This window comes from Mirounga angustirostris, unplaced genomic scaffold (assembly GCF_029215605.1).
Source record: "Mirounga angustirostris isolate CCGP_5_RB_7025 unplaced genomic scaffold, mMirAng1.0.hap1 SCAF_13, whole genome shotgun sequence".
NCBI lineage: Eukaryota > Metazoa > Chordata > Mammalia > Carnivora > Phocidae > Mirounga > Mirounga angustirostris.
In genome coordinates this window covers 57,019,296-57,045,646 of record NW_026991721.1, presented here as the reverse complement: position 1 = coordinate 57,045,646, position 26,351 = coordinate 57,019,296, and the positions used below count along the sequence as shown (strand labels likewise).

The window sequence follows — 26,351 nt, the reverse complement described above, 5'->3', positions numbered from 1 at the left end:
ACAGAGAATTATGTGCTTCTTCCTCTACAAGGAGAACCATACAGGAACAGAGAGGGAGGGAACACATATACTCATCCTTGCTGATGGAAAGCTACCTTACTTGGTCTGAATGTTCCTTCTGGGTTCCCATATATTCACAGCAGTAAATAGCTCGACAAGGTAGCCCCATTTCCCTTATCCAAGGCTTCTGTCCACCACAGAGTAACACACTTGACATTCCAGAACTTTGGACATACAGGACCAGGCAACAGACACCAGAGAGAGGGAAACACGGATTAAAGCAAGTAAATATGACATTTTTAGAATGCAGTGCCATTCCAGACAAAAAGACAGAATACAGAGGTTCAAAAGCCACTAAATGAAGATGGGAAAGCCAGGCTCCTATTTCCTTTCAGTCCACGAAAGCTCATTCCTTTCAAAGTATGCATTAATAGCCATGACATGTTTCACTCATACCTGCCTAGGCATCAGGATACGGGGACAAAAGACACTGTCTCGTTCTAGAAGGGCAAACATGCAGACACTCTTCCAATACCAGATGAGAAGCACTCCCCTGGGGCGTAAGCAAGAGAGGACGTCCACAGGAGGCAGCATCAAGCCAGTTACGCTCTTTCCCACCCACAACCTTCACACAGTAACTTACAGTCGCATATTTGTACATTCCAAGATGCTTCCATGAAACAACTTAACTGATCTGACCCTCAGAATAACCCCAAGAAGTAGGTAAGGCAGGTAAGTTCATTGTTTACGTTCGGGAAATGAGGCTCAAAATAAATTAGGTCACTCGTCCAAGACAACGCGCACCCCCAAACAGCCCCTTACCCCCCCACTCCTTATTTACGCCAACCACGCACTAGCGATGTAATCCTGACCAAGTAAACACTATAAAATACCTCTGTTTCCCCATCTGTAATAAAGGATAATAGGACAATTAGGAATATTTAAAAAATGATCCATATAAAGGGTGTGGCACAATGTCTGAAACGTAGCCGGTGCTCGGAAAATGTCTACTACTAGTATTACTACTGTTATTGTTAACAATAATAGGCGGAGACTTCCCTGGGACCTCTGGGTCACAAGCATTTCAGGAACACGCACTAGCCGCCCCCCGCCCCCACCGACCCGGTCGCAGACAGAATTCCACAGACACGCCCCCAAACAGACCCTCCCCCTAGGCACGCCGACACCTCCTCCCACCCGGACATGCCCCCCTCCTCACAAACCTTACCCCCGATAGATTCTCCCCAGTCAGAGTAGGTTATGAAGGAGGCCTTCCACTCGCACCCGCCTCTCCAGCACCCCCTTTAGGCCCGGGCATCCCTGCGGGCGCCCAGACCGAACACCAGCCGCGGGCCCGCGCCGGTTACCTGCCGCGCGCTCCCGCTCCGCCTCACGCTTCCACGGGATCGTGTTTGTGCGGGCTCGCGCCAGCGCGGTGAGCGCACAATTAGTTTAAACTATGGCCCCGCCCCCACGCGCCACCCTCTGATTGGCCCCGGTCGGCTGGAGTCTCACGCAAGGGCACGCTTGAGGACCCGGGAAAAGGAAGTGTGAGGACCACTGGGAAGAGAGAAGGGGTGTCACTCTTTCCGGAATCCGGCCTGGACTTGAGAGCAAAAAAAACTACGAATCCCAGCACGTCCCGCGGCTTTGGAGCACCGCCCCTGGCGAACTACAACTCCCAGTAGGCATCGCGGCAGCACTTAGGTTTGTGGCCAGGATGCGGTGGTGTAGGTAGTTACCATGGAGTTGCGCTGAGTAAGCCTGAGGTAGTGGGACGCCGAGGCTGGAGGGAAAGCAACTGCGGGTGAGTCGGGCGGGAAAACAGGAAATTCGTTCTAGGGGACCATTCGCTCTCTATGGAGAGATTAAGGAACTTCCTTTTTGGGGACCTGAGAAACCCTCCCGCACACACCCATTCTCCCCTTGCACAATGAACAAGACACAACATCCGTACGGAATAGACCGGGGGAGGGGAGGGAAGGGCGATGAGATACATAGCCACACGGATTTGGGGGGTGCTTAAGAACATCCCCTATCACAAACCCGGGACCCCCTAATACGGATACCTCAAATCTCTGACAGTGGGAGATCTGAAACACACTCAGAAAATGGGTTGGTTTTTCCTCGATGATGAACTGAGACCTCTTCAAGACATGGGAGTAGAATTAGAGTAAATCACCGGCCCTAATACTGGAGATGTATGGGGCTTGACTTGTCTCTTCCCTGACATGCAGGAAGGTCCCAGGGTACAGCCCCGTTCTCAGAGTCAGCAGCATCACACACACATTAGGGGTCCTGTCCCTAATTTACCTCTTCTCCCTACACCTCCCCCTATGGTCGGCTTCTCCTAGCTCGGTAGTTAGACTTTGATTCCTTTTACAGTCTCATGACAGATTATGTTTGGCAGCTTACCGAGCACCTTCACATTCAGTCTCTTGAGTTTTGTGAGTCAAGGATATTTATCCCCATTTTACAGATTGGAAAACTGAAACCCAAAGTGGACCAGCGACTTGCTCAAGGCCACACACCAAGTCAGTGACAGCTTAGGACCATACCCCAGTTTGTCAACTTCGAGCCAAGTCACTAACTTGAGTTTACAGCATGTCTAGCTTAAGGACGTGTTCCAAGGAGTAAACTTGGACAGCAGCTAGGCTGCATCTTGGGCTTCCTGTGGCACCTGGGAATATAACCTCCCAGAACACACTAGATTATGTGGCTGACTTTTCATGACATTCTTTGATTTTTCTTCCACCTGTAGCCCATAAACAGAAACCCTCTCTAGGCCAGGCCATTCAGTCTCCTATAAGATCTCATCTGATTATTCCTCAAAACTTCCTATGCCATCATATTGCTACTTACCTGAAAGAGGGAAGAAATAGGCTAACAACAAATCAAATCCCAATTGTTAGTAATTTCCAAAAACTGAAAACAAATTTTCATCAACTTGGATTGGTTAAAGTTAAATTAACTAAATTAATAGGATACACACAAATTCTATTCAGTACTCTGCAGTTATTAAAAAGGGTGAGTCTAGGGGCACCTGGGTGCCTCAGTCAGTTAAGCATCTGCCTTCGGCTCAGGTCATGATCTCAGGGTCCTAGAATCAAGCCCTGCATCTGGCTCCCTGCTCAGCGGGGAGTCTGCTTCTCCCTCTCCCTCTGCCTCCACTCCCCCCCCCCCCCGCCACTCATGCGCACGCACTCACTCTCTCTCTGTCAAATAAATAATTTAAAAAATATTTTTAGAAAAGGATGAATCTACAATATAAAAAGAAAAAATACATTGTTAGCTAACACTACAATGGCAACCATATTTCAGTATAAATGTATCCCATCAATATATTGTACATCTAAATCTACACAATGTTATGTCAGTTATCCCAGTTATAAAGTAGAATTTAAAAAATACATTTACAAATAGTATGTGTTTATTTAAAAATATACACAATTTTGTATATATCCCTTCTAAGAGGTTATATTCCCAAACATTAATCATGATTGTTCTTGGTGAGATGGAAACTCAGACTTTTAGTTTCTTTTTTTTTTTTTTTTAAGATTTTATTTATTTATTTGACAGAGAGAGACACGGCGAAAGAGGGAACACAAGCAGGGGGAGTGGGAGAGGGAGAAGCAGGCCTCCCGCCGAGCAGGGAGCCCAATGCGGGGCTTGAACCCAGGACCCTGGGATCACAACCTGAACCGAAAGCAGACACTTAACAACTGAGCCACCCAGGTGCCCCAGACTTTTAGTTTCTACTTGATGTACTTCTCTATGTTGTTTGACTTTATTCAGCTATCATGTTAACTTTTAAAATTAAAAAATAAAATAAAATAAAAGGTATTTCCAATTTGGAAAGGAAAAATTCCAAAACAAGACAGGTATGCCTCTAAACTTGTCATTTGTCAAGTCAGCCTGGACAGATGAGGAAGGCACTGGCATCTGACTGGTCATGAGGTAGAACAGCAGCTGGGAAAGACTGGCTCCAAAAACGCAGCCACTGAAGCAAGCAAAGCAACCTCAAGTCAGTTCTACCCAGCAGCCAGGTATACCATGTGACACCTGAAGACACTCTTCATTTCTTCTTTCATTTGTCCATTATCCATTTGTTCATCAAGCCTTTAGTGAAGACCCACTCTTTGCCAGGCTCAGTACAGAGTAATGGTGGGAAGAGAGAAAGAAGTCTGACTTCTGTCCCTGGCCTTGAGCTTACAAGGAAGGAATAGAAAGTTTATAAAGAAACGAGTACAGGGGTACCTGGCTGGCTCAGTCAGTAAAGTGTGCAGCTCTCGATCTCAGGGTCATGAGTTCAAGACCCACACTGGGCATAGAGACTACTTTAAAAAAAGTGGGGGGTTGCCTGAGTGATTCAGTGGGTTAAGTGTCTGTTGATTTCAGCTCAAGTCATGATCTCGGGGTCACGGGACTGAACCCCACATCAGGCTCCCCACTCAGTGGGGAGTTTCCTTGATATTCTCTCCCTCTGCCCCTCCCCCCACTCACGTGTGCATGCCCTCTCTCTCTCAAATAAATAAATCTTTAAAAAAAAGAGTATGGAGAATACAGCTACTTCAGTGTATTAATATTAGCACCTGCTGCAGGATATACAATAGCTCTCAAGATAGGTATATCTCCATTTTACAGATGAGGAAACAGTCTGTGATAAAATTTTGTTCAAAGTATAGTAGGGGCATGTATCAGTTAGCTATTGCTGTATAACAAACCATCCAAAACCATAGTGACTTAAAATAATAAGTATTTATTATTGCTTTCAAGTCTCTAAGTCAGCCATATGTTTCTTCTGGTCTTGCCTGGGCTCATTCATGGGTCTGCAGGCATCTATGACTATCCTGAACTTGACTTGGTGTAGGCTGGCTATTGGCTAGTCTAGGATGGCCTCAGCTGGGAACACTAGCTCTCTGCACCTATCTCGCCTGCACATGTTTCTCCCATCCCTCCTGTAGGGTAGCCATTTTCTCTTGGCACAGGCAAAAAGCAAGACGGCAAGCTCTTTAAGCTTTCTGTTTGCTTCATGTTTACCAACATCCCATTGGCCAAAGCAAGTCACATGGCTGAGCCCAACATCGGAGTGGAGAACTACAGAGTTATAGGGCAAAAGAGATAGATACCAGGGAGGCCAGGAATAGGAATAATCAAGGGAATCAATCTACCACAGAACACATTGACCAATTTTATCTGGAAAGACAGCCTTCATCAAAGAGAGTACACTAGGCCTGAGTATTAAAACATGAGAATATTCACTAAGTAGGCAGCTGTTTCTTAGAACTGGATGCAGGCTGGTTTGCCACAATCAGTGGAAACCTAGCAGGCTTTTCTGTGCTCATGACAGACAGGGTTGTCCTATTATTTGTTATCTAGGCTTCATTCCTTCTGGTCAGGGACAGGGCAGCGAGCACTCCATAAATGTTTGCAGATTTGAATTGAGTTTCTTACTGTGAATGAGGTGTAGACTGAAATAGCTGAACCTGGGAGCCAATTGTTAGAAAGAGCAGCTTACGATCAACACTAGAAAAACAGAAAGCCTTGAATTTGGCAGTTTCTCATTCATTCCTCCCACAAACATTTCTTGAGTGCCTGTTGTAAGCCAGGTTCTGTGTCAGATGATGAATAGACACAGTGCTAGCTCACAGTCTGGGCTACTATTTAAATGGGGAAGAATAGCAACTGTTTCCAACTGGCAAATTTATCTAACTACAGGGGGCTCCATTTTTAATACTAACTCATCCAGAAAAATGCATCAGGATGATGCATTTGTGTATGACACAAAGTCAGAATTTCTTAGGAACTACACTGAGTTAGGTTCTCTGATGGTCAAGGGAACTAATGGTAAAATTCTGCCCTTAAATATTTTAAGCTAAAATCCATGTCCAGTGCAGAACTCTGGGGTCCCAACACAGGACTTTGAGAAAAGTATCCAATCTCACTCAAAGACATCAAACTTGTTTTAGGTGCTCTAGTGGAATGGGCTTCTCTGTCGAGGTGAGAACACAAGCCAGGTTCCTCTATTTCCAGAAAAGCCTGTGTTATTTTTGGCTGTCTGTATATTTGATAACCTAAAAGATGCAGGTCTCCCTAATCAACAGTCTGTGCCCACCAGGCCAGTCTTGATTTGACAGAGAATTCAACTGTGAAATGACTCAAAGTGGCACTTCCACAAAGCTCAGTTGAGACTGCTGCTTTTTGAGAGGAAGACATTCACTTCCCATTCCTCTACGCATTAAAACACCAAAAAAGGAATTTACTCAAACTGTATTAAGCTTAAACTGAATTATAAACTGTCAGGTCCCTGGTTTTTTGTTTTTTAAAGATTTATTTATTTATTTATTTGACAGAGATACAGCAAGAGAGGGAACACAGCAGGGGGAGTGGGAGAGGGAGAAGTAGGCCTCCCGCAGAGCAGGGAGCCCAATGCGGAGCTCGATCCCAGGACCCTGGGATCATGACCCGAGCCGAAGGCAGATGCTCAACGACTGAGCCACTCAGGTGCCCCAAGGTCCCTGGTTTTTAAGAGAAATTCATTTTAGGAAAATGTGTGCATTTCATTTTCTGCATATAATCTAGAACTGCATATCCTAAGGTTTCCCTTTTTACTTTGGCTGCCGGGAATTTCAGAGATAACATAGGCCAGTTCCTAATTCCATGGTACATCTCTTTCTCTTCCTTTAGTCTGCTTCTGATCTTTCCCTTCCATGTTTCCATTTCCTACATCAGTCTGGTAGCCACTAGACGCTTGTAGCTATTGAGCACTTGACAGGTAGCTTGTCCAAATTGGGATGTATAAAATATCTCAATTATCAATAGCAATTATATGTTGAATGTTATTTTGGATATATTGGGTTAAATAAAATATATTAAGCTTTACCTGTTTCTTTTGACTTTTCCTTTTATGGCTACTAGAAAATTTTAAATTACATATGTGAAAAAATTACTTATGTGGCTTGCATTTATAGTGTTCATTATATTTCAGTTGGACAACTCCATTCTATAAATCATCCTGTTTTATGAGTGTTGTTATATACATATATCATATATATATATATATATATATATATATATATATATATATATATATATATAAACTACCTCAAATCCTTTTGGAAAGCAGGTGTAGTAAGCAAAGGAGGTGACAGCAGGGGATGAAGTGAAGGGGAGGTTGACTGGGACATGTCCTTGTCAGTCTATGTGTCTTTTGTTTGTATCTGTCACATACAAAACCCCTTGGTAAAGTGTGTTTTCAGCTTTCTTCTTCCCAGGTAAGTAGTATTCTCATGGCTTTCCCCAGTCTCTTGAAAATATCTCTGCTAGGGCGCCTGGGTGGCTCAGTCGGTTAAGCGACTGCCTTCAGCTCAGGTCATGATCCTGGAGTCCCGGGATCGAGTCCCGCATCGGGCTCCCTGCTCAGCGGGGGGTCTGCTTCTCCCTCTGACCCTCCTCCCTCTTGTGCTCTCTGTCTCTCATTCTCTCTCGCAAATAAATAAATAAAATCTTTAAAAAAAAAAAAGAAAGAAAATATCTCTGCTTTACTTGAGCTAACAAATTGGAAAGGATCTGATAAGACAATTCACACCACATTGTAAATGACTGATAACATTGTGTTTACCCCTCTCAGGGGTATTTCCATTTTAACAGGGAACAATCCCTGAACCCAAAGGAATGAATCCCTAATGGTGGCGTTTCAGGCACTGGTGACAGGTGAGTGAGTGAGGTAGACTCTGGTTTTATGTGTATGTGCTTATATATGTAGGAGTACATTCGGGATGTGGCTGAAAGTAGGGTCTTTGGATGGAAAGGAAATGAGGCTGAGAGACAAGCTGAGCAGAGAAGGTAGCAAAGCCCCAGCTGGGTCAGACTGGCAAAGGGCTGTCAGACACCAGATCCAATGAAGGCCCTCAGGGGTTTGTTAAGCAATAGAATAGCCCAGTTGATGTCACTGGAGTGTAGGTACCAAGACAGCCTCCATGGTAACTACTGTGGAGTAGCACAAAGGGCCTCAGAATAGGATTCGGGAGTCTAGGATTGCAGTCCACACTGACTCACTGGCTTAACTCTGGGCAAGTGCTTTTACCCTGGGGTCTCGGTTTCTTTATGTGGAAAGCAGAAATGGGTGTTACAACTATCAATGAGCTCTAAGGGATGTAAAGGTGCTCTGAGAAGTAGGAAGTGCCCTACAAATGCAAGGAGTGGTGATTACTGTCTTAAAACAGAAATGCAGCCAGGCAAGCCTGGAGTGGTGGAGGGTAGAAAGCAAGGGTGCAGGGCTCTGGGGATACCTGGAAGCCTAAACCCCTTGTACCTGGAACACCAGTCCTTCTCTATCGCCCCCAGGCTGAACCCGGACTCCCAGGGCCAATGCTTACACCTGACAAATGATGGCCTGAGCTATGAACAAACAGGACTATATGAACACTTCGGTGCAAGAGCCCCCTCTTGACTACTCCTTCCGAAGCATCCACGTGATCCAAGGTCAGCCCACAGAGCACAGCACTCCACTCACCATGGCAACAGGCTGGGTATGGTTCCTAGGGAGAGAGCCGTCTTCTACTTAAGAGCTTAAAGAGAGTCTTCCTGTGTGCTTGCAGATTTTTTTCTTGTTTTTGAGAGGAGTAGGGGGTAAGGAGGTGGCAGGGGTGTAAGGGGTAATTGATCATCTTCAAAAGATTCCAGGCTACAGCAGTAAAGTCAGGTCGAAGGAAATTGGGAAACTAGTTTATCTGCCTATGGTTTTATTCTCCTGTTTTTACCTGAAGAGAGGAATAAATGAATGAAAACACAGGCGGAACCCTATCTCCTCTGAGGACACAAGCCTATTCTGATCACTGGTAAAACATGCAGGGTCTCATTATTAGGGGCATGTTTCCAGTTTAAATATTTATTGATAAATATCTTATACTCATTCCAGCCCTATCCAAGTTTATTCCATTATCACCCATAATTATTTCAGGTTCCAGCACTACCCATGCTCATTCCCATTTTTATTATTCAGTGTCTTTGTAAATAGGTGGCTCATACTCTTCAGAAAGGGACAGAGGGAGGCTCTTAGTATCATATTCTCAGGGTAATATGCTTCTTTCCAAGGAAGTTCTGTCCCTGGCTTTTGCTATCTGGCTTCTCATAAAACACTGTACATCTGCTCTCACCGAACACATGCTGGTACCCACATATCCTAGACCCAGTATCTGGCTTTGGTTTTCTCTCATAGGCAACTGGTGGCTACTTTTAAGCTCAGGAAGAAGGCAAATAGTTATCCAGGGGGTACTAGGCCTGGCTTGAGTTGGGGATACTACTGGGTTTGCGCCAGCCACAGTGGTAACTCATATTCTTTCAGGAGCATACACCCACCTACCGTGATCTTTTTTGACTGTGCACAGCATCACTTCTGACTGATGTAGTCTGTGTTTCACAAGGGTTTTAGCTGTAATGGTTCTGTACAAGGTAACTGAGGTGACAGATGAGGGAAGTATGGCTCCTGCCTACCCGGGAATTCCCAACTCTGAGCGGGGAAATAGAGCTTTGCACTCTCTGGAACCTTCAAAATGAGGGGAGAAACAATCTACTACAACCACAGATGACTCCACAGCACAAACCATGGTCCGTACAGATGCCCTCTCCTTCGTTCAGTGGTTAAATATTTACTGAGCACCTACTATTTAGTGAGCACACGTGTATACATACATGCCAGGCATTGTGCTCCTTGCTGTGTCTCATAAAGAGAGGGACAGAAGCACATCCAAGCCCCAAAAGGCCAGTCCCCTCAGGTTCCCCAGAGCTTGTGGAAAGAGTCTGGGGGTACTGGATAGACTATTTGCTAAAGTAAACCAATAGATGGATTATAGATTCTGAAATGGCAAGGACTTTAGACCATATCCAACCCATAGTCCTCTAACTTCTGCGCACGAACCTACAGTGTTAAGGGAGTCTGCTGCAAGACACACTTACCAACCCCTTCCATTATGGGGTGAGGGATGACGTGAAAAAGTTATTATCAAACTAACTCCCACCCTCTAGGGACACATGGAAAAGTTGTGTGGCAACCCTTCAGAGATACGAAGACGGGATCACGTTTCCCAGGTCTTCCTGGGGCTAAACACTCCCCAGTTCTTTGGGCACTGATATCTGTGGTCCGTACTCCAGACCTGCCTTGGCCTACTCTGAACAAGGCAGCTTCAACAGATCCTTATGCAATGCAGTACGCTGGTGGAATCTGAAGGGAACAGAAACCTGTAGCAATGGGATACACCATTCCACTCTTGATACCGGCAGCCCAGATGGGAGCCTCAAGTTTTAGGCAACACAGTTCCACCAGTGGCTGCTTCTGAGCTGGAGATCTGCCCATGCTTAGTGGCAGTCTCCAAGCTGCTGCCTCATCAGGCTGGATGCTAATCTATATGTGGGTTTATTTTAACCCTAACTTTTATTCAGCTGTGTCATTTCACTGGGGGTTCTCAGGATATGTTGAGGTGGGGGGGGGGCAGGATACTCTGCTTCAGTGCCCTTCTGTGACCTCCCCCCCCCCAGCTCAGGCCCCAACTGGGGATCCTGCTCACTCCAGCACTAAGGTGGAGAGCCACCTGGTGGATGCTGCCTGACCTGCAGCCGAGGAGGAGAGGAAGTTAACCCTAGGGGGAGGTGGAAGGGACGAAGTGTGTCCAGTAAGAACTGAGGGGAGTGAAGACGGCTAGCCAGCTTCAGCAAATCCTAAATACTTCCTTCCCTGGAGACAGCTTTAGACAAGTAATGAGAGGCTTAGGGGCAAGAGGAAAAATACAGTCCCCTCAGCCATAGGGGGTATCTGGTTCTGGCTCTGCCACTATGACTCTGGGCAGGGCCCATCCTCTCTACCTCATTTGTCAAAAAGTGTGTGGGGGTCTACACAGATGGTTTGGAACATCCCTGTTTTCCCTATTCTCTCTCCTCCTTGGCCAAACTTTCTGAGGGTGTTGTTTACACTACTTGCTTAGATTTCCTTAACCTTCCCTTCACTCTTGAACTTAGTCCAATCTAGCTTCTGTCCCCAGGTCCTTCTCATTTCATTGAAACAGCCTTCACCAAGGTCACCAGGGGCTGGAGTTGCCAAAATTACTTTTCAGTCCTTATCTCCCTGAAATTCACTCCTATAAACTATGGACTCCCTCAGCATCTGTAAAATTATCTTCTTGTGGTTCTCCCTCCGTCCTTCCCTCATTACTCATTTAGACTCCCCTTCCTCCTTGTCCCTCCTTTCTACCCTCACTCTCCATGTAGAATCTCCTCTACTTCTCTAACTTGTACACCTTCTATGCTAATGATTCTCATCCGTCTCCTGAGCTTCAGGCCTCTGTATCCAACTGCCTGGCTGGCTTCTCCACCTTTTTGTGTTATAGGAACCTCAGACACACACCACGGCTAAGCCTGAACTCACCTTTCCAACCCTGGTTTGTCTTTTTCTAATTCCTTATCAGTCCCCTAGACAAGAAACTGGGCACCACCCTATATTATTCTTTTACGCTTACATCCAGTCACTTGAAGTCATGCTGATTTTCTCTCCCTCTCATCTCTTGCTTGGATGACTCAAAGAGCCACACTGGTCTTCCAGTCACACCCACTCCCTTTAATCCATCTCCACGCCAAAGCTTCAGAATGATCTTTCTGCAGTGTGAAAGATTTGGATCATCTCCTTTGTTTAAACCCTCCAGTGGCTTCCCATCATCTACAGAATGAAGTCCAAAATACTCTGCCTGGCATTCAAGGCTCCTTGGCTTCTTCCTCCTTGCCCCCACCTTGAGCAGTGCATGCATACACGCCGTTTCACACCTCTATGCCTCTACTTGTGTGGTGCCACTCTTGCCCTTTCCACCCTTTGCTTGGTTAAGGTCTCCTTATCCACCGAGCTCCAGCTCAGGTTTCGACCTCCCTGAGTGCCCAGACTGAGCTAGGAGTCCTTCTGCATGATTCCATCGCTGTCATTGCTTGTTTTCATCCTGCCTGTATGAGCTCCTCCAAGGCACAAACATCTGCTTCATCCCTGCCTTGTTACTCGTCCAGAGCTTGGCACACACCATCTGCCATTCTGTTTACCACTATACATCCGGTATCTGGCACATATACAGTTGCTCAGCAGTAATGCAAGAGAGAGGACGTCAGAGGGTTGTACTGAAGTGAATGCTATAGGTCCTACCAGTGGATAATTCTAGACTTTGTGCTATAATCATCTTCGTTCAAGCCTGACAGTTCTAGTTCTTAGTTTCCATAAAGTGAGAGTGATTTTGCCTCTCCCCCGTCCCCAAACCCAATGATATGACAGACATGAGGAGACCATGTGACCCAAACCAAGAATTTGGGATGGGAAGTCTTTGACCCTTAGTCCAAGTTTACTTGGACTCCTGAGGCCTGTGGGATGGGGTCCTGTACTGACAGCAGGTAGAGCCATGCTAGACTCAAGCATGAGGCTATGGTCCTGGCAGGCCCTCCAGCTATAGCTTAGGCTGTAAATCCTCCCAGCTCTGTCCCTTCCCAGCCCTAAAACAGAAAAGCAAAGATGATAGCCCACGTCTCACTCTATCCCCACAGACCTGACGAGTGAGGAGCCACGGACAGGGCTACGACCAATAAGGCACTCAAAGTCAGGGAAGTCACTGACCCAGTCCCTGTGGCTGAACAACAATGTCCTCAATGACCTGAGAGACTTCAGCCATGTGGTTTCACTGCTTCTGGAGCATCCAGAGAACCTGGCCTGGATCGACCTGTCCTTCAACGACCTGACTTCCATTGACCCTGTGAGTCCCCAGCCCTGAGTGTCCAGTCAGGGTGGGCCTGCTACCACCTCGTCCAGCCCCCAGCCTCTCTACCTCCCACACATTCTCCAGGAAGTAGTGTGGCAGTACAGTGCTGTGCAAAGTACATGGCTGTGGGCTCAGACAGATGTAGGTTCAAATCCTAGATTTGTCTCTTACTTTGGGACTTCGGCAAGATACCCAACCTTTCAAAATCTCAGCCCTCCTGTCTGAAAGATGGGGAGCACATGCCCCCACAAAACAAAGATTTTATGAGGATTAAATGAGAATTATGAAAGCCAACTGGCACGTAGCAGGCTGCAGGAACATAAAGCTTTTGTTACCGGGCACCCACTGTGCCTTGTGCTGAGTTCTTCTGTGGAAGAGGTAGGTAAAGCACAGCACTTATTTTCCATGAACTCAGACTCAAGTTTTAAGAAATAAAACACAACTGACCCTTTCTTGTCCAGGATCGCTATCAGAGGGGAAAAGCAGCTACAGCATGAGTTGGAAACTATTCCCCAGGTTGTAGTGATCTCAATTTAACTACTATTTTGAAAACTTCTCTTCTGTACCTAGCGTGATGCTCTCTATCCCTATCCCTTGTTATGAAAGATTCTTAGATCACCAAAGCTAAAAAGATCTTCAGTGTAGAGGCAACTGAGGCTCAAGGGGAAGCAGGAGAACCCAGTCACCTGGCAAGTCAGTGGCTGTGCTAGGCCCCAGGCCCATACCTCCCGCCCCTCAGATCACAGCTCTATGGCCATGTGATACCCCTGTACTCCTCAGAGTTCAATGAAAAGTAGGTCGGAGTTATCCAGAATGGCTGCAGGGGGGTGGCGTAGACTGGAAAGCAAGCTGTTTCCCAAACTTTTCCTCCTTGGCCCCCAAGTCAGTCCTGAGCACAGATCCAGGGCCCTGTCCATCCTGGCTTTTGGTTTCCTTCCCCAACAGGTCCTGACAACTTTCTTCAACCTCAGTGTACTCTATCTCCACGGCAACAGCATCCAGCGCCTGGGAGAGGTGAACAAGTTGGCCGTCCTCCCGCGGCTCCGGAGCCTCACACTCCACGGGAACCCCATAGAGGAACAGAAGGGGTATAGGTAAGTGCCCTGGCCCTGAAGCTGGGCTCCCCTGAGGAAAAGGAGGTGGGGAGTCCAGTACCATTGTTCTGCCATGGTGGGACAGAGAAGAGAGTGGAGATCTTTCCTGTCTTACTCTCCGTCGGGAAACTCTGTCTCCCCCAAATTATACTTCAGTCCCTCCATTCTTGCAGTTAGGGGAGAGAGCACCAACTGGTGGAGGGGGAAGGAGGTTCCGGTGGGGGGCTGGCCCCCAGCCCAAGTCTTCCCCACAGGCAATATGTGCTGTGCACCCTACCCCGTATCACCACATTCGACTTCAGTGGGGTCACCAAGGCAGACCGTGCCACAGCTGAAGTGTGGAAACACATGAACATCAAGCCCAAGAAGGTCCGGATCAAGCAGAATGCACTCTGAGGTTCCCAGGGCCCCAGCAGTCCTAAAGGCCGAGGATGGTCAGTTTGGTTTGGCAATAAACGATTTGAGCAGTTGAGCAGATGTGAAGTCATCTGTGCCCTGTAAAAATGTCCTCCAACTCAGGCAATTGTCAGTAGCTCCAGTCTTACTTCTCTGATAAGAGGGAGGCAGTGGAGGGAAAGGCCTGTTGGCCTGGGATGCAGGGGACCTGGTTTACTGTATGGCCTTGAGAAACTTACCTGATCTCTCCGGGCCCCTTTCTTTTACTCTTCAATTCAGATATCCTGGGGTCAGAGCTGCTTCACAGAGCGCCAAGTTTCTGTGGAAATGCCTCAGAGATTTTATAGGCTGTGATCTCTGAACCCCCCACTTCAATCAGATCAGAGTAGTTCCACTGTTTCACATGCTGGTGTTCTGCTTGAGATTTCATTTGATAAAAAGAATCTTCTGCTTCAAAACAGTGGCTTGCTGGCTCCGTATCAAGTATCCTTGGTCTGCCTTTACCCTCCCCCCCGCCCCCAACCCTGGGCTTGTTGGTAATTCCACTGAACCTGAGGCAGGGCCCCCAACAGTGACAGCTGCCTCGGATTCAAGTTTGTTCAGCTTTGACAGTATTCCCATCACCGGAGAAGGGACAGTCTTATCCAATCTGAGGTTAGCCCAGGCCAAGTTCCAGCTAAGACCTGGGAACCCTGAACCCTTATCTTCTAGATTCCTCTCAGTGCCCCTGGAAGACGTGCCCCTCCCCCTCCCCCATCTCGCTGCTCACAGACCAGAAGTAGTACTAGGGTGGTGGGCAGGACAGAGGGGCTGCAACCAGCACACAGATGAATACACTTCCTTTATCGAGGGCGACAAACCAAAACAAAACCCCAAAACCCCAAACATGTAAAAACCCAGGGTGCTAGAAATACAAACTCAATTCATTCAAATTCAAGCTCGTCCAGACCCTGGTCACAAACCCTCGTGAGGTGCATATGAGCACCAAGTCAGGGAGAGGGGGACAGGAGTGAGGCCAAGAGAAAGGGTGGGAAGGGGCCCCTGATAGGCCCCCCAGGGATCACCCTCACAGTGGTACCTCCACCTTCCCAGTGACGGTGAAGACCTACCAGGCCCTAACCTTTTGATCCCCACCTCATCCCTGGCCAGGGCTATGAACGCCAGTCCCAAATGGTTCTGCCCTCCCTCACTCCGTCCTCACTTGCTGAGCCTTCCAGCCTCACTCTTCTCCTCCTCCACACTCTTCTCTGTGATTAGTAGCAGGTTAGGGTACTGTGTGAGCCGCAGTGAGGCTGGGGGCCAGGGGAGGCAGGGTGGAGACGGGGTGAAGAGAAGAGCTGTCCAAGGATCCCTCTCTTCATGGGATCCCAAACTGTACAACCAGCTCCTCTTTTGCGTCCACTCGGATCTGAGAAAGTGCACTGTAGGCATAAGCAGCTATCCTGGAGACCTGAGACAGAGGGGCCAGGGACGAGAGGAACAGAGAGAGGCAGTGAGAAGGGAGATCCGGAAAGCCGGGGAGGGGGATTGGGTGGCAAGAGAGGAGGGGATGGTGAGGGACGGGGAGCCAAAGAGAAAGGCAGGGATGGGAAAGACAGCAAAGAACAAAGGGGAGGAAGAAAATAAAGGTGGAAAGAAGATACAAAGTACGAGAGGTGAGGGTGAGTGGGGCACTCGAGCTACCAAGCTCCCTAACTCCACTTCCCTACCGCCTCTGAGACGGAGAGGGTGAACCCTCTGCCACAGCCTGGGCCGTGAGGGAAGGGTAGGCAGGGGCGGCTCACCTGCTGCAGGTCGGAGAAGGGGATGGGCTCGCTGGCCAGCACTTGGTGGGGCTGGCTGGTGAGAGATGGCAGCGGCGGCAGCTTCTTCCAGTGGGTCAGGCTGCTGCTCAGCACAGCCAAGCGGGTGCTGGCCAAGAGGATGGAGGGGGTGGGCAGTCAGGCCGGTCTGCCCTGCCCTGCCCAGCCCTGCCCAGCCCAGGCATGCCTCGCTCCCTCAGGCCAGAGAAGCAGGGTGACAGGCACCTCCGCTCACCACAAACTCGCTCCAGGCCCACCTCCCTTGGCCTCCGCACCCTTGAGGGCCACGGGGCAAACAGGGCTGACATGAACAACTGCTGCGGTACCAGAGAGATCTGTTATCAGTCTCCTGGGCTGCACCCAAACAAGAAGCGTGGACTGGGGCTCAGGCTCCAAAGCTGGATAAGGGATGGAGGGGCAGGGAGGAGCCCAAGGAGCCCGTCTGGGTGTGTGTGTGTGTGTGTGTGTGTGTGTCCAAGGAGCCCGTCGGGTGTGTGTGTGTTTGTGTGTGAGCCCAAGGAGCCCATCGGGGGTGTGTGTGTGTGTCCAAGGAGCCCGTTTGGGTGTGTGTGTGTGTGTGTGTGTGTGTGTCCAAGGAGCCCAAGGAGCCCGTCTGGGTGTGTGTGTGTGTCCAAGGAGCCCGTCTGGGGTGTGTGTGTGTGTGTGCCCAAGGAGCCCATCGGGTGTGTGAGTATGAGTGTGTGTGTGTGTGTGTGTGTGTGTGTGTGTGTGTGTGTGTGTGTCCCCGACGCTGGCCAGGTCTCACCTGTACTGCCTTGCCCGGTCCATGTACTCATGCTGCTCCATGCCCTGGGAGTCCGCGGCAGACACATCAATGATGTTGCTTTGGGGAGAAGAGGCAGAGGGAACATGACAGGTGCTTCAAGAGGGACACACAGGATTCACCGCCAAGTGCCAACTCTAGGGCTATCTGACACCAGTGTCCCTGCCTGCCCACTGGAGCAGGGCTGGGCCCAGAGGCACCTCTAGCCACTGACCTTGTCCCATCCCCCATGTCCTGGGCCCAGTCCCTCTATCCCTCCTTTAACATCGATGGAGAAGCTCTGCCCAGGCTTGGTCCTTTGGTGCTCACCTGGCTGTCTTAGCAAGGATGGAGGAGAGCAGGGCCTGCTCATCTGTGCGAGTGGGAGGCAGGCTGTGGTAGTTGGGCTCAGCTCCATTGAGGGCTTTGGTAGGAGGGCTGCTAGGGTCCAGCAGCAGCTTCCGTTCCTCTCGGTCCTAGGATAGGCCATAGGGGAGAAGTCAGCCCTGGAGCCTTTAGCTGCCTTTCCTGGGCTCTTCTCTCAGCCCAGCTCTGACCTTTAAGCACCAAAAAATATCCTAAGTGCCTAAGTGTGTGGAATGTCAGCTAAGGCTCAGTCCTGCCTGCCCCTGGGAGCTCAGCTGAGTTGGTGGTCTGGGATGAATCAAAGTGCAACCAAGCAGTCCTAGAGGCCCTGAAAGGATGGACAGAGGCACAAAGCATGTATTCAGTAACAGCTCTAGAGCTTCAGAAAACAGTCTAGCACCTGATGCAGGTCAAGAGCCTAAGAATGGCACTCCTGATCCCCCAAACAATTCTATTCCTTGTATAATGTCAGGGCAGGAGTCCCAGCCTCTGGGTCACACAGCCCCAGTATGCCCCCTTCTTGAAGGCAGGTCCCTTCTACTCTCAAGTGTTCACTCTCCTCTGATGCTCTCTTTGTATACAACTCCCAGAACCAAACTTAATGTACCTGGTGAAACCTGACCTGACATGGAGCTGCTCCCTCCCTTGCCATGCCACCACACCTCTAGTAGTGTGATTGTGCTAATTTTCAGTAGTCCCATTACTGCTAGCCAATGCTGATAATCACAACTCCCAGAACTAACCTGGGGCCAGACCAAGTCTCCCTGGTCCCTCACAATTCTGTGTGGTTTTCTCCTCGTTCTAATCTACTGCAGTCTCTCTGGATACGACCCTGCCTTGAGCCCATCCGCTGCAAATCCCTCCTGGCTTTGTGTCAGCTACAAATTGGATAAGCAGACCTGCTGGGTATCTATCCAAGCCATAAAGAGCAAGGGTGCCCAGGACAAAGCCAAGGACAAGGGGCCCATCCTGCCTAATGCTGACTGACAAACCCTCAGTGCCAGACCACCAGTGCTCCACTCCAGGCCACTTTCAGTTCCTACCACAGACCTTCCCACTGCGGGCTCCCAGCTCCCCTAGCCACAACTCCACAACGCTCCTTACAGAGGGCCACTTCCTCCTGCCCGCCTGCCCCACCCTAGGCAGGCCCTTTTCACAATACTCTTCCTTCTCGAGCCTAGGTTGCCCAAGTGTCCCCAGTTCTCAAAAGCATGAGACAGAAGCTGTGGGATTCTACCCTATCACTTCTTAACTCCTCGACACAACCCCTCCTCCTTAAAACACAGGCTAAGTATTAAAGGGCTAAAAAGACAAAATACTTGCCAAAGATCAAACTATCTCAAAGGAAAGCTGGCTTCAAAATGAACCCTGAGTTTGCTTCCTGTGTGTCATTCTTCTCCCCAACCCTACTTGAGACAGATCTTCCTGCAGGACCGGGCAGTTTTCCCCCCATCAAGGGTTCTTCAAGAACGTTGTTTTCCTGAGACCTAGACTCCCAGAAGAGGCCAGGCTACCCCCATCAGAGTGGACAAATAACATCACCCCACCCCCAAAAGGCCAAGTGCAGCATGGAGGAGGTTTTTCACACCAAGGTCTGTCCCTGAGTCAGTGTCAACCCCGGAGTCAGGATTTCATTGTCTACCCTAGTACAGACAAATATATGTGGCCTGCCCATGATTACCCATCTGGTCTATGGGCACAGCTAAAAGAGACAGCTTGGCCCAACGGATAAAGCACATGGCTTGGTATCAAGACACCATGGCTATGGCACTGCTCAGCTCTGTATCCTTGGCTAAATCACTTAGTCTCTCTAAACTTTTTCTTGCCTTTATTTTATTTTTTTTAAGATTTTATTTATTTGAGAGAGAGAGACACAGAGAGGGAAAACAAGCCGGGGGAGTGGGAGGGAGAAGCAGGCTTCCTGAGGAGCAGGGAGCCCGACGCGGTGCTCAATCCCAGGCCCCTGGGATCATGACCTGAGCCAAAGGCAGATGCTTAACGACTGAGCCACCCAGGCCCCCCCTTTTTCTTGCCTTTAAATACATAACCTGTACCTATATGACAAACGCTTGGCAAAAATCAAATGAAAGAACTATAAAGGCCTTTGAAAAATGCATCATACTTTTTTTATTAAAATAAAGGAACAGAAATGAGAATGGGAGAGTGGCCTGTCCCAAGAGCTAGCTGAGAGAGGGACTCTGATAGTGAAGGGTATGGCATAGACTTTTGCCACACGAAGCCTTAAATCACCCAGCACTGATCGAGCACCGTTCTGGGGGTTAAATACAGAAGTGAGAGCCTGTCAAGAAGGTGAAATTCAGGAGAGCAGGAAGCCAGTTCTCCCAACTAGAAGCTGGTATCCTTTCTTAGAAGACACTAACCCTTCTTGATTCACTCCTCCTTGCAAGAGTCTGTATTACTCTTTAGGAGACAATCTCCCACTATGCCACAGTTTTCCCAGTAGGCAGACATACCGTCTCCTCTAGGAGGCTGCAATGAAGTGAGGGGAGTGGACATGAGGTATGCCTAACATAAGGCATAGGAAATAAAAGTATGTGTTCATTGAGCGGGAAATTAATGAGGCCCAGGAGCCACTCATGCCTCTCATACAAATGACATTTTCCTAACCTTAAATCCTTAACCTAAAATAGGTTCATGTGAGTCACTGGGGAAAGACCTACTTCCCAAATACCAGTAACAAAATCCATTTCTGTTACCATCTTCCCCACCAGACTGTGAGCTACTTGCTGAAATCTTTCTATCGTGTCCATGTCTAGAATGTGTTGAAATGTAGAATCCAGGCTTAGAGACAATAAAAAAGGTGAGTGGCCAAGAGCTTGAGACTTCATCCTCAGGAAGGTCTCCCCACTCCTAAAAGATCAAGCAGGCAGGGCAGGGTTTAAGGTGTGGGGAGAAGTGAGAATGCACCAAGAGGAAGAGGGAGAATTTAAAACTGCACAGGTTTCTCAGCCTGATCCCCTGTGCAAAGGGATCAGATCTACAAATTCCCAGGACAGGCACCCTCTCTAGCTGAAGGAATCTTCAGGCCCCAAGCAAAAACTGCACTGAGGCAGGCCAAACAGAGCTCCCCATCCCGTCTCTCTAATCCACTCCAGCCAGGGCGGAAACCCACTTTGTAGCTTCCCAAACAACTTCCCACATGTCTCGATGTCCTCATTGTCTCTATTAAATTCTTCACTGGTCAACTCAAATGCCACCTACTTCCAGAGGCCTTCTCTGACCCCAAACCAGCAGTGACCTTCCTTCTCCAACCCCAGGGGCTGAGAGCATACACAAATTCCTGATTCATGTCAGGACAAACGAACTCTGAGCCTCAGCTTACCCGTCTCTAGAATGGATTCACAAAGCCCGCTCACACAAGCACAGAAAAAGCACAGGAAGCTGGGAAGACAGTTTCCCAGAGACCTAGGCTGAGGATCCCGAAGGCTATAAAGGTTTAAGGGTGGGATAAGATGAAAGGGGTGGGAGCAAGCGGGACAGGCAGCTGCCTGCACACCCCAATGCGGAGACTGTAGAGAAAGCTGGGGCTTTAACAGGGGTAGGAGCCTGGCCGGACGTCCCCTCTGTAATCTGTCCCCTCCCGGCCTCCGTACTATATGCACCCCGCAGTCCCGCTCCCGCTCTTCTGCAGGTTTTCTTCTGGGCCCCACGCCTCAGCCTCTCAACCCTCATTCCCGAGCCTCGCCCGCCGCGGCCGCACCTGGTCCGAGTCCTCGTTCTCGCTGCTGTAGCAGCACCCCATGGCCGGGGTCGGGCCGGGCACTCAGGCGGCGCCGAGGAGGGACGGCGTCCGTCGGGAGCCCTTCCGGTCACATGACCCGTGGCTGCTTCCAGCAAGCAGCCACCCGCCTCCCGGCCTATCCCTTCCCAGAGCCGCGCAGCTGCCGCCGCAACCCCAGCTTCCGGCCCCGCCTCTACCGCGTGATCATCGCCAACCAATGGGAAGGCTCACCTCGCTTGACAAAACGCGAGACACGTGATGCGATGAAAAGGCGGGGCAGATCACATGACTTAAGTCGCTGCCCGGTCTTGGAATTTGAGTCTTCTTTCACCGGGTCTAGAGGTCTTCGTACTTTGTGGTCGCGTGGTGCCAGGCCACCTTTCTGGGCCAGTGAGTGAACTTATCCCAAATGCCATCATGATTTGCTCTCCTAAATGCCATGCGAGGGGCGAGTGGGATTGAGGCCCTACCCTCCTAGAGCACACAAGTCTCTGTGTACAAGCGTTGGACCCAGATGCCCAGCCCCCAGTCGGGGGACACATAGTGTGGCGCCCAACGGAGTTCTCAGCCTGGACTGGGGATCGGAGACTTACTGGAAGAAAAGCCCTTATTCATACACAAACCAAAGCGGAGCAGAGCTTAATCCTGGAAGAGATAGAAACCCCCTCACATGCTTTGCCCTCAGGCATTTCTCTTCAATCTTGCTGGCCTTTTTACAGCAACCATAGTAATCTAACACACAATGCTCTTTTCTTAGAACCACCCCATATCTTCCCTTGGACGCTGAACACAGGTCCAGGTCTGTCATTCAAGATCTTGCAGAGCCTCTCACCTGCCTCCCATTCCAGCATTTGGGTCGTGGGGGCTGGTAGTGATGGTGGTGGCGGTGCAGGGATTGGACTGATGCCTCACCAGCCCTAAGAAAATATTTGCAGTTTCCCGACTGACCTCCTGGACTTTCCTCATGTGGCCTGGCACACCGTCTCCCCACCAGGTCTGCCTTCTGCCTTCAAGCCTCACTACAAACAGTATTCTCCTGATTGCCATCTTAGATCCCATTGTTTGGGCATGTCCAGCTCCCTGTGCTTAATCCCTATCCCGTGTTGATTCCTTCATTTATCGAATCAAAAATTACTGAGTGTCTGATGTGCCATACACTGTTCTGTCTAGATACATAGCAGTTCACAAAACAGCCCAAAGTCCCTGTATCCATGGAGCACTGCATTATGTTTTATTCTCCGTTTCTGGATCAGTCTCTTCCTCCAAACTTGGAGTTCCTGGAGGAAGGGGACAAGATCTGATTCCCCCCTGCGACCCACACCCTGGCATTTACTTAGACAAAATGTCAGTTGAATTCTGAATTGAATAAATTACAGCCTCCCATCACCTTGGCTCACACCATGTCCCATGTCCTGATACAAGGAGTTAGAGGAGAGGTCACCAAACCCAGTAGCTCTTATTACCCCTCAGATCAAGACCCTGGAGTTCTGTACATTTTTTCAGTGCTCGAGAAGGGTAAGAGTTAGCCCCACCTTGTTGCTGCAGCTAGTAACTTGAACTGCAGGTCTCAGGTGACAGCAGCAGCTTCTGCATCAATAATTGAGAGCAGGTCCAGCCTGCCTCAGGGTTCTCTGGCCCCAAGGACTCCCCCTCTGATCTTCCCCAAGCAGGAGCCTCCAGCCCAGGTAAGCAGGGCTCTTGAGTGTGGGTTCCCAAGCACACCAGTTCAAACTCACTATCACTCACCTACTCACATCCATTTATATACTCTTACTTTCAATTTTAGTCCCCATCACCAGGGGCCTCACGAGGGGCAGATCTGGAGGAAAGGGAGGATGGTCCAGGGCACTTGAGAGGAGAAGGCACTTGTCCCCCATAGGGGGCCTGGAAGAAGAGGCCCGAGTGGGGGGACTGTGTGCTGTGTCTGTACATGCTTGTAAAAGGAATTCTGAGAGAGAACAGAAAAGGCGAATGCAGGGGAGGGGAGACAGGTTCTGGAGAGGAGATAGAGAATCAAGGATTCCTCCCACACTCAGGGAAGACCAGATGGAGGGATGGGAAGAAATCTCATCCTAACACCCTATGGAGTGTTTTGATTGCCTTTTACTGAGGCAGCACACAGGGCCTGAAGGGGTTTCTGACTACAAAGCTGTGCTCTTTTGCTCCACATTAATGGGTCAGAGAAGAGAAGGCAGAGGGTAGGGAGGGTGGAGGATATCTCAGAGGAGGTCTGCAGAAAGCAGTCCAGAAGGGGTGACTACAGAGATGAGGAGAAACAGGTGGAAGAAGCAAGGTGAAGATAGGATCAAGGGGCAGAAGTGGGAAGAGGTGGTTTGGGGGTGGGTGCAGAACACAGACTAGCATGAAGTCCTTGAAAGTACATGGGCTTGAAATCGGACCAATTCAGATTCAAATCCCAGTTCTGCTGTGTGACTCTGGACAAAAGACAGCTTTTTTGAGCTATGGTTTGTAAAATATAGGGATAATACAAATGACAAGCAATGGTGGGTGTGGGTTTCCCTCCCTGCCTCCCTTCACCCCAGAGCCCTGGTAGGGACCATGTCCCCCGCCATCGCACTGGCCTTCCTGCCCCTGGTGGTGACACTGCTGGTGCGATACCGGCACTACTTCCGACTGCTGGTGCGTATGGTCTTGCTGCGGAGCCTCCGAGACTGCCTTTCAGGGCTGCGGACTGAGGAGCGGGCCTTCAGCTATGTGCTCACCCATGCCCTGCCTGGGGACCCCAGTCACATCATCACCACCCTGGACCACTGGAGCAGCCACTGCGAGTACCTGGGCCACATGGGGCCTGTCAAAGGTCAGTGTTCCTTAGCCTTCTGCTCCAGGAAGCACCCCTAAGATGGTAAGGGAGGTCTGGGATCTGCCGCTGCCTACTGGGTGCATTGGGCAGGTTCCTGATCCTATCTGGGTCTTTCTCTCCTCTGCAAATGAGGGGGCTAGGCAAAGTTACTCATCTAGCAAACACTTATTGCCACCCTTCTGTGCTAGGCCTATACTAGGTGCTGGGTGGGAAAAGGAGACAGAGGCCACACAGATGAATCAGCCACAAATGCTGGCATCAAAGGGGACATAATACAAAAGGGACAACCATCTCAGCACATCACCCATAACTTTCTAATTACCTGTGCTAAGTATTTCTCCCCCACACCGTGGAGGCTCCCACATCCCATTCAGGGTAACTGCCTGGCTTTGTCTGAGTCCCGGCTCCTGGCACAAGTGCTTTTAGAGTCTGAAGAAATTTTTTAAATTCCAAGGTTAGAAAGATATTCAATGAATAAAACAAGGGGGAATGAAACTGGAAGTTCTAGCAAAGGTCTCTCAGAAGCCTGGTGGTTGTTTCTGCTTGAGCCCTCCTGGAGAAAGCAACACTTAACACAGAGAAGAATTGCTTCCAGCTTGGCCAAGCAGATAGACAGGGGTGGGGAGGGGCAAAGCCAGTCACATATGCTAATGCAGCATGATGGAATGAGCCAGCATCGACTTGGTTGACTCTGGGCACAGTGCTTGGGAGGGCTGTGATACAGGCTACAGATGGGAAGAACTGGAAAGTTTGGATAGGATCGGGTCCAAGAAGGTCCCGAATGTCAGGCTGAGGATCTCAAGTTCAATCTCAAAGGCCTTGAGGATCATAGGAACCAAGGAACAACAGGGTCAGATTTGTTTGTTGGAAAGATGCCTAATGGCTGGTATGAAGAGGAGCATGAAGGAGGCAAGCCTGGAGGGGCAGGGGACCAGTGGGGGCAGCTGGAACTGTAGTCTGAGAAGACCCCAGCTGGTTGGGGGTTGCAGTGAGGCAGGTGGGCATTTGAGATCCCTTTCTATCAGGGGCCCTGCATCTGTCTCCCATGTCTGCTGCAACAGCCGTCTTCCCCCCAGGTCAGATCCTGATGCGGCTGGTGGAGGAGAAGGCCCCTGCTTCCGTGCTAGAGCTGGGCACCCACTGCGGGTACTCCACATTGCTTATTGCCCATGCCCTGCCCCCCGGGGGCCGCCTTCTCACCGTGGAGTGGGACCCACGCATGGCAGCAGTGGCTGAAAAACTCATCCGCCTGGCTGGCTTTGACGAGCGCACGGTCAGCCCCCACCTCCCCAACCCTTGTCTCTTCCCTTCCACCCCCAGCCTTGCCCTAGCCAGGCCTCCCCAGTGATGGAATCCCACCTAGGAGAAGACAGCAGCTCCTCATAGGGGACTGTGGCCCTCGGTGATGTATGAACTCCTGCCTTTCTGTTCCAAGTCATTTGCTCATATTTGCTGCTGGATGACAAAGGAGCAGTTAAGAGGAAGGTCTCTGGAGCCCAGCAAATCTGGGTCCAAACCTTGTCTATGTCTTGTGAGCTTTATGACCTTGGGCAAAGCACTTATTCTCTGAATCTCAGCTTCATCACTGGCAGAATGGAAATCTGCCTCTTGGGTTTTTCTGAGGACAGAGGAAATGTGAGAACACTCATGGGGACCTAGGCCGGGACCTGGCATAAAGTAAGCCAGATCCTGCGGGAGTCTAGTGTGGGAGACAGTCCCTCCCACCCTCACCTCCAGCTCCTCCCACTCCCACAGGTGGAGCTCATCGTGAGTAGCTCAGAGGAGGTGATCCCACGCCTACGAACCCAGTACCAGCTGAGTCGGGCAGACATGGTGCTCCTGGCACACCGGCCCCGATGTTACCTGCGAGACCTGCAGCTGCTGGAGGCCCACGCCCTGCTGCCAGCTGGTGCCACTGTGTTGGCTGACCATGTGCTCTTCCCTGGTGCACCTCGCTTCCTGCAGTATGCCAAGAACTGTGGCCGCTACCGCTGCCGCCTCCACCACACTGGCCTCCCAGACTTCCCTGCCATCAAGGACGGCATAGCCCAACTCACCTATGCAGGGCCTGGCTGAGGTCCAGGCCCAGGGGTACTTACTGCTACCCCTCCACCCCCACCCAAGCAAGGACCTCAGAACATCCCCTCCCCCACTGCTTGTGGCCTGACACATGCTGAGCTCCGGGGGGCAGTGTGTGGGGGGGAAGGCTGTCCTCCCACCTTTGCCCTACTCCTGTTCCACACTGATTCAGGCATCAAGTTCTGTCAGATTGCTTGGTCCCACTGGCCCCTCTCCTTCCAGAGACAGTCATGGATTAACAGGCAAGAGTCCTGAGCTCCCAACCCAACTCTATCACTGATTTTCTGGGTGACTCCAAAGGAGTCCCTGTGCTGCTCTGAGATTTAATCTGCTTTCTTAACACCAAGGAAGCTGGCTGGAAGAGCTCCAGGGGCGTCCCAGCTCCGGGCCACAGAAAGCCTGCCCTCCCCAGCCCATGCAGTTCCAGGTGGGATCAGAGGAAACAAGAGAGGCTCTGAAGGAATATATGAATATAAGCTGGGCCAGAGATGAAGCCTGGGCCCAGAGCC

General features: G+C 49.9%; 3 protein-coding genes across 10 annotated transcripts in view; 1 reads left to right on the top strand and 2 right to left on the bottom strand.

The window, feature by feature from the left end:
• NUMA1 (nuclear mitotic apparatus protein 1) overlaps positions 1 to 1,504 on the bottom strand; it is a 69,709-nt gene extending 68,205 nt beyond the window's left edge. For 2 of the 8 annotated variants that reach the window (XM_064576976.1, XM_064576985.1), the window contains exon 1: positions 1,368 to 1,504. The gene's annotated coding sequence lies outside the window, so the exon portion shown is untranslated. The other 6 variants (XM_064576977.1, XM_064576984.1, XM_064576978.1 and 3 more) reach the window with 3 other exon arrangements.
• A 49-nt stretch (positions 1,505 to 1,553) lies between these two features.
• On the top strand, positions 1,554 to 26,351 carry LOC123857470 (uncharacterized). Its single transcript, XM_045894352.2, is given in 8 exon segments — positions 1,554 to 1,807; positions 7,631 to 7,713; positions 8,347 to 8,484; positions 12,568 to 12,773; positions 13,725 to 13,873; positions 24,840 to 24,878; positions 24,880 to 25,036; positions 25,519 to 26,351. Coding segments are annotated over 6 exon segments (954 nt in total). The 5' UTR covers positions 1,554 to 1,807; positions 7,631 to 7,713; positions 8,347 to 8,402; the 3' UTR covers positions 25,840 to 26,351.
• On the bottom strand, positions 15,092 to 21,091 carry LAMTOR1 (late endosomal/lysosomal adaptor, MAPK and MTOR activator 1). The gene is made up of 5 exons (XM_045894342.3): positions 20,922 to 21,091; positions 17,165 to 17,310; positions 16,838 to 16,915; positions 16,054 to 16,180; positions 15,092 to 15,719 (listed from the first exon to the last, which is right to left on the bottom strand). The coding sequence occupies exons 1-5, from the start codon at positions 20,961 to 20,963 to the stop codon at positions 15,627 to 15,629; spliced, it is 486 nt and encodes a 161-aa protein (XP_045750298.1). The 5' UTR covers positions 20,964 to 21,091; the 3' UTR covers positions 15,092 to 15,626.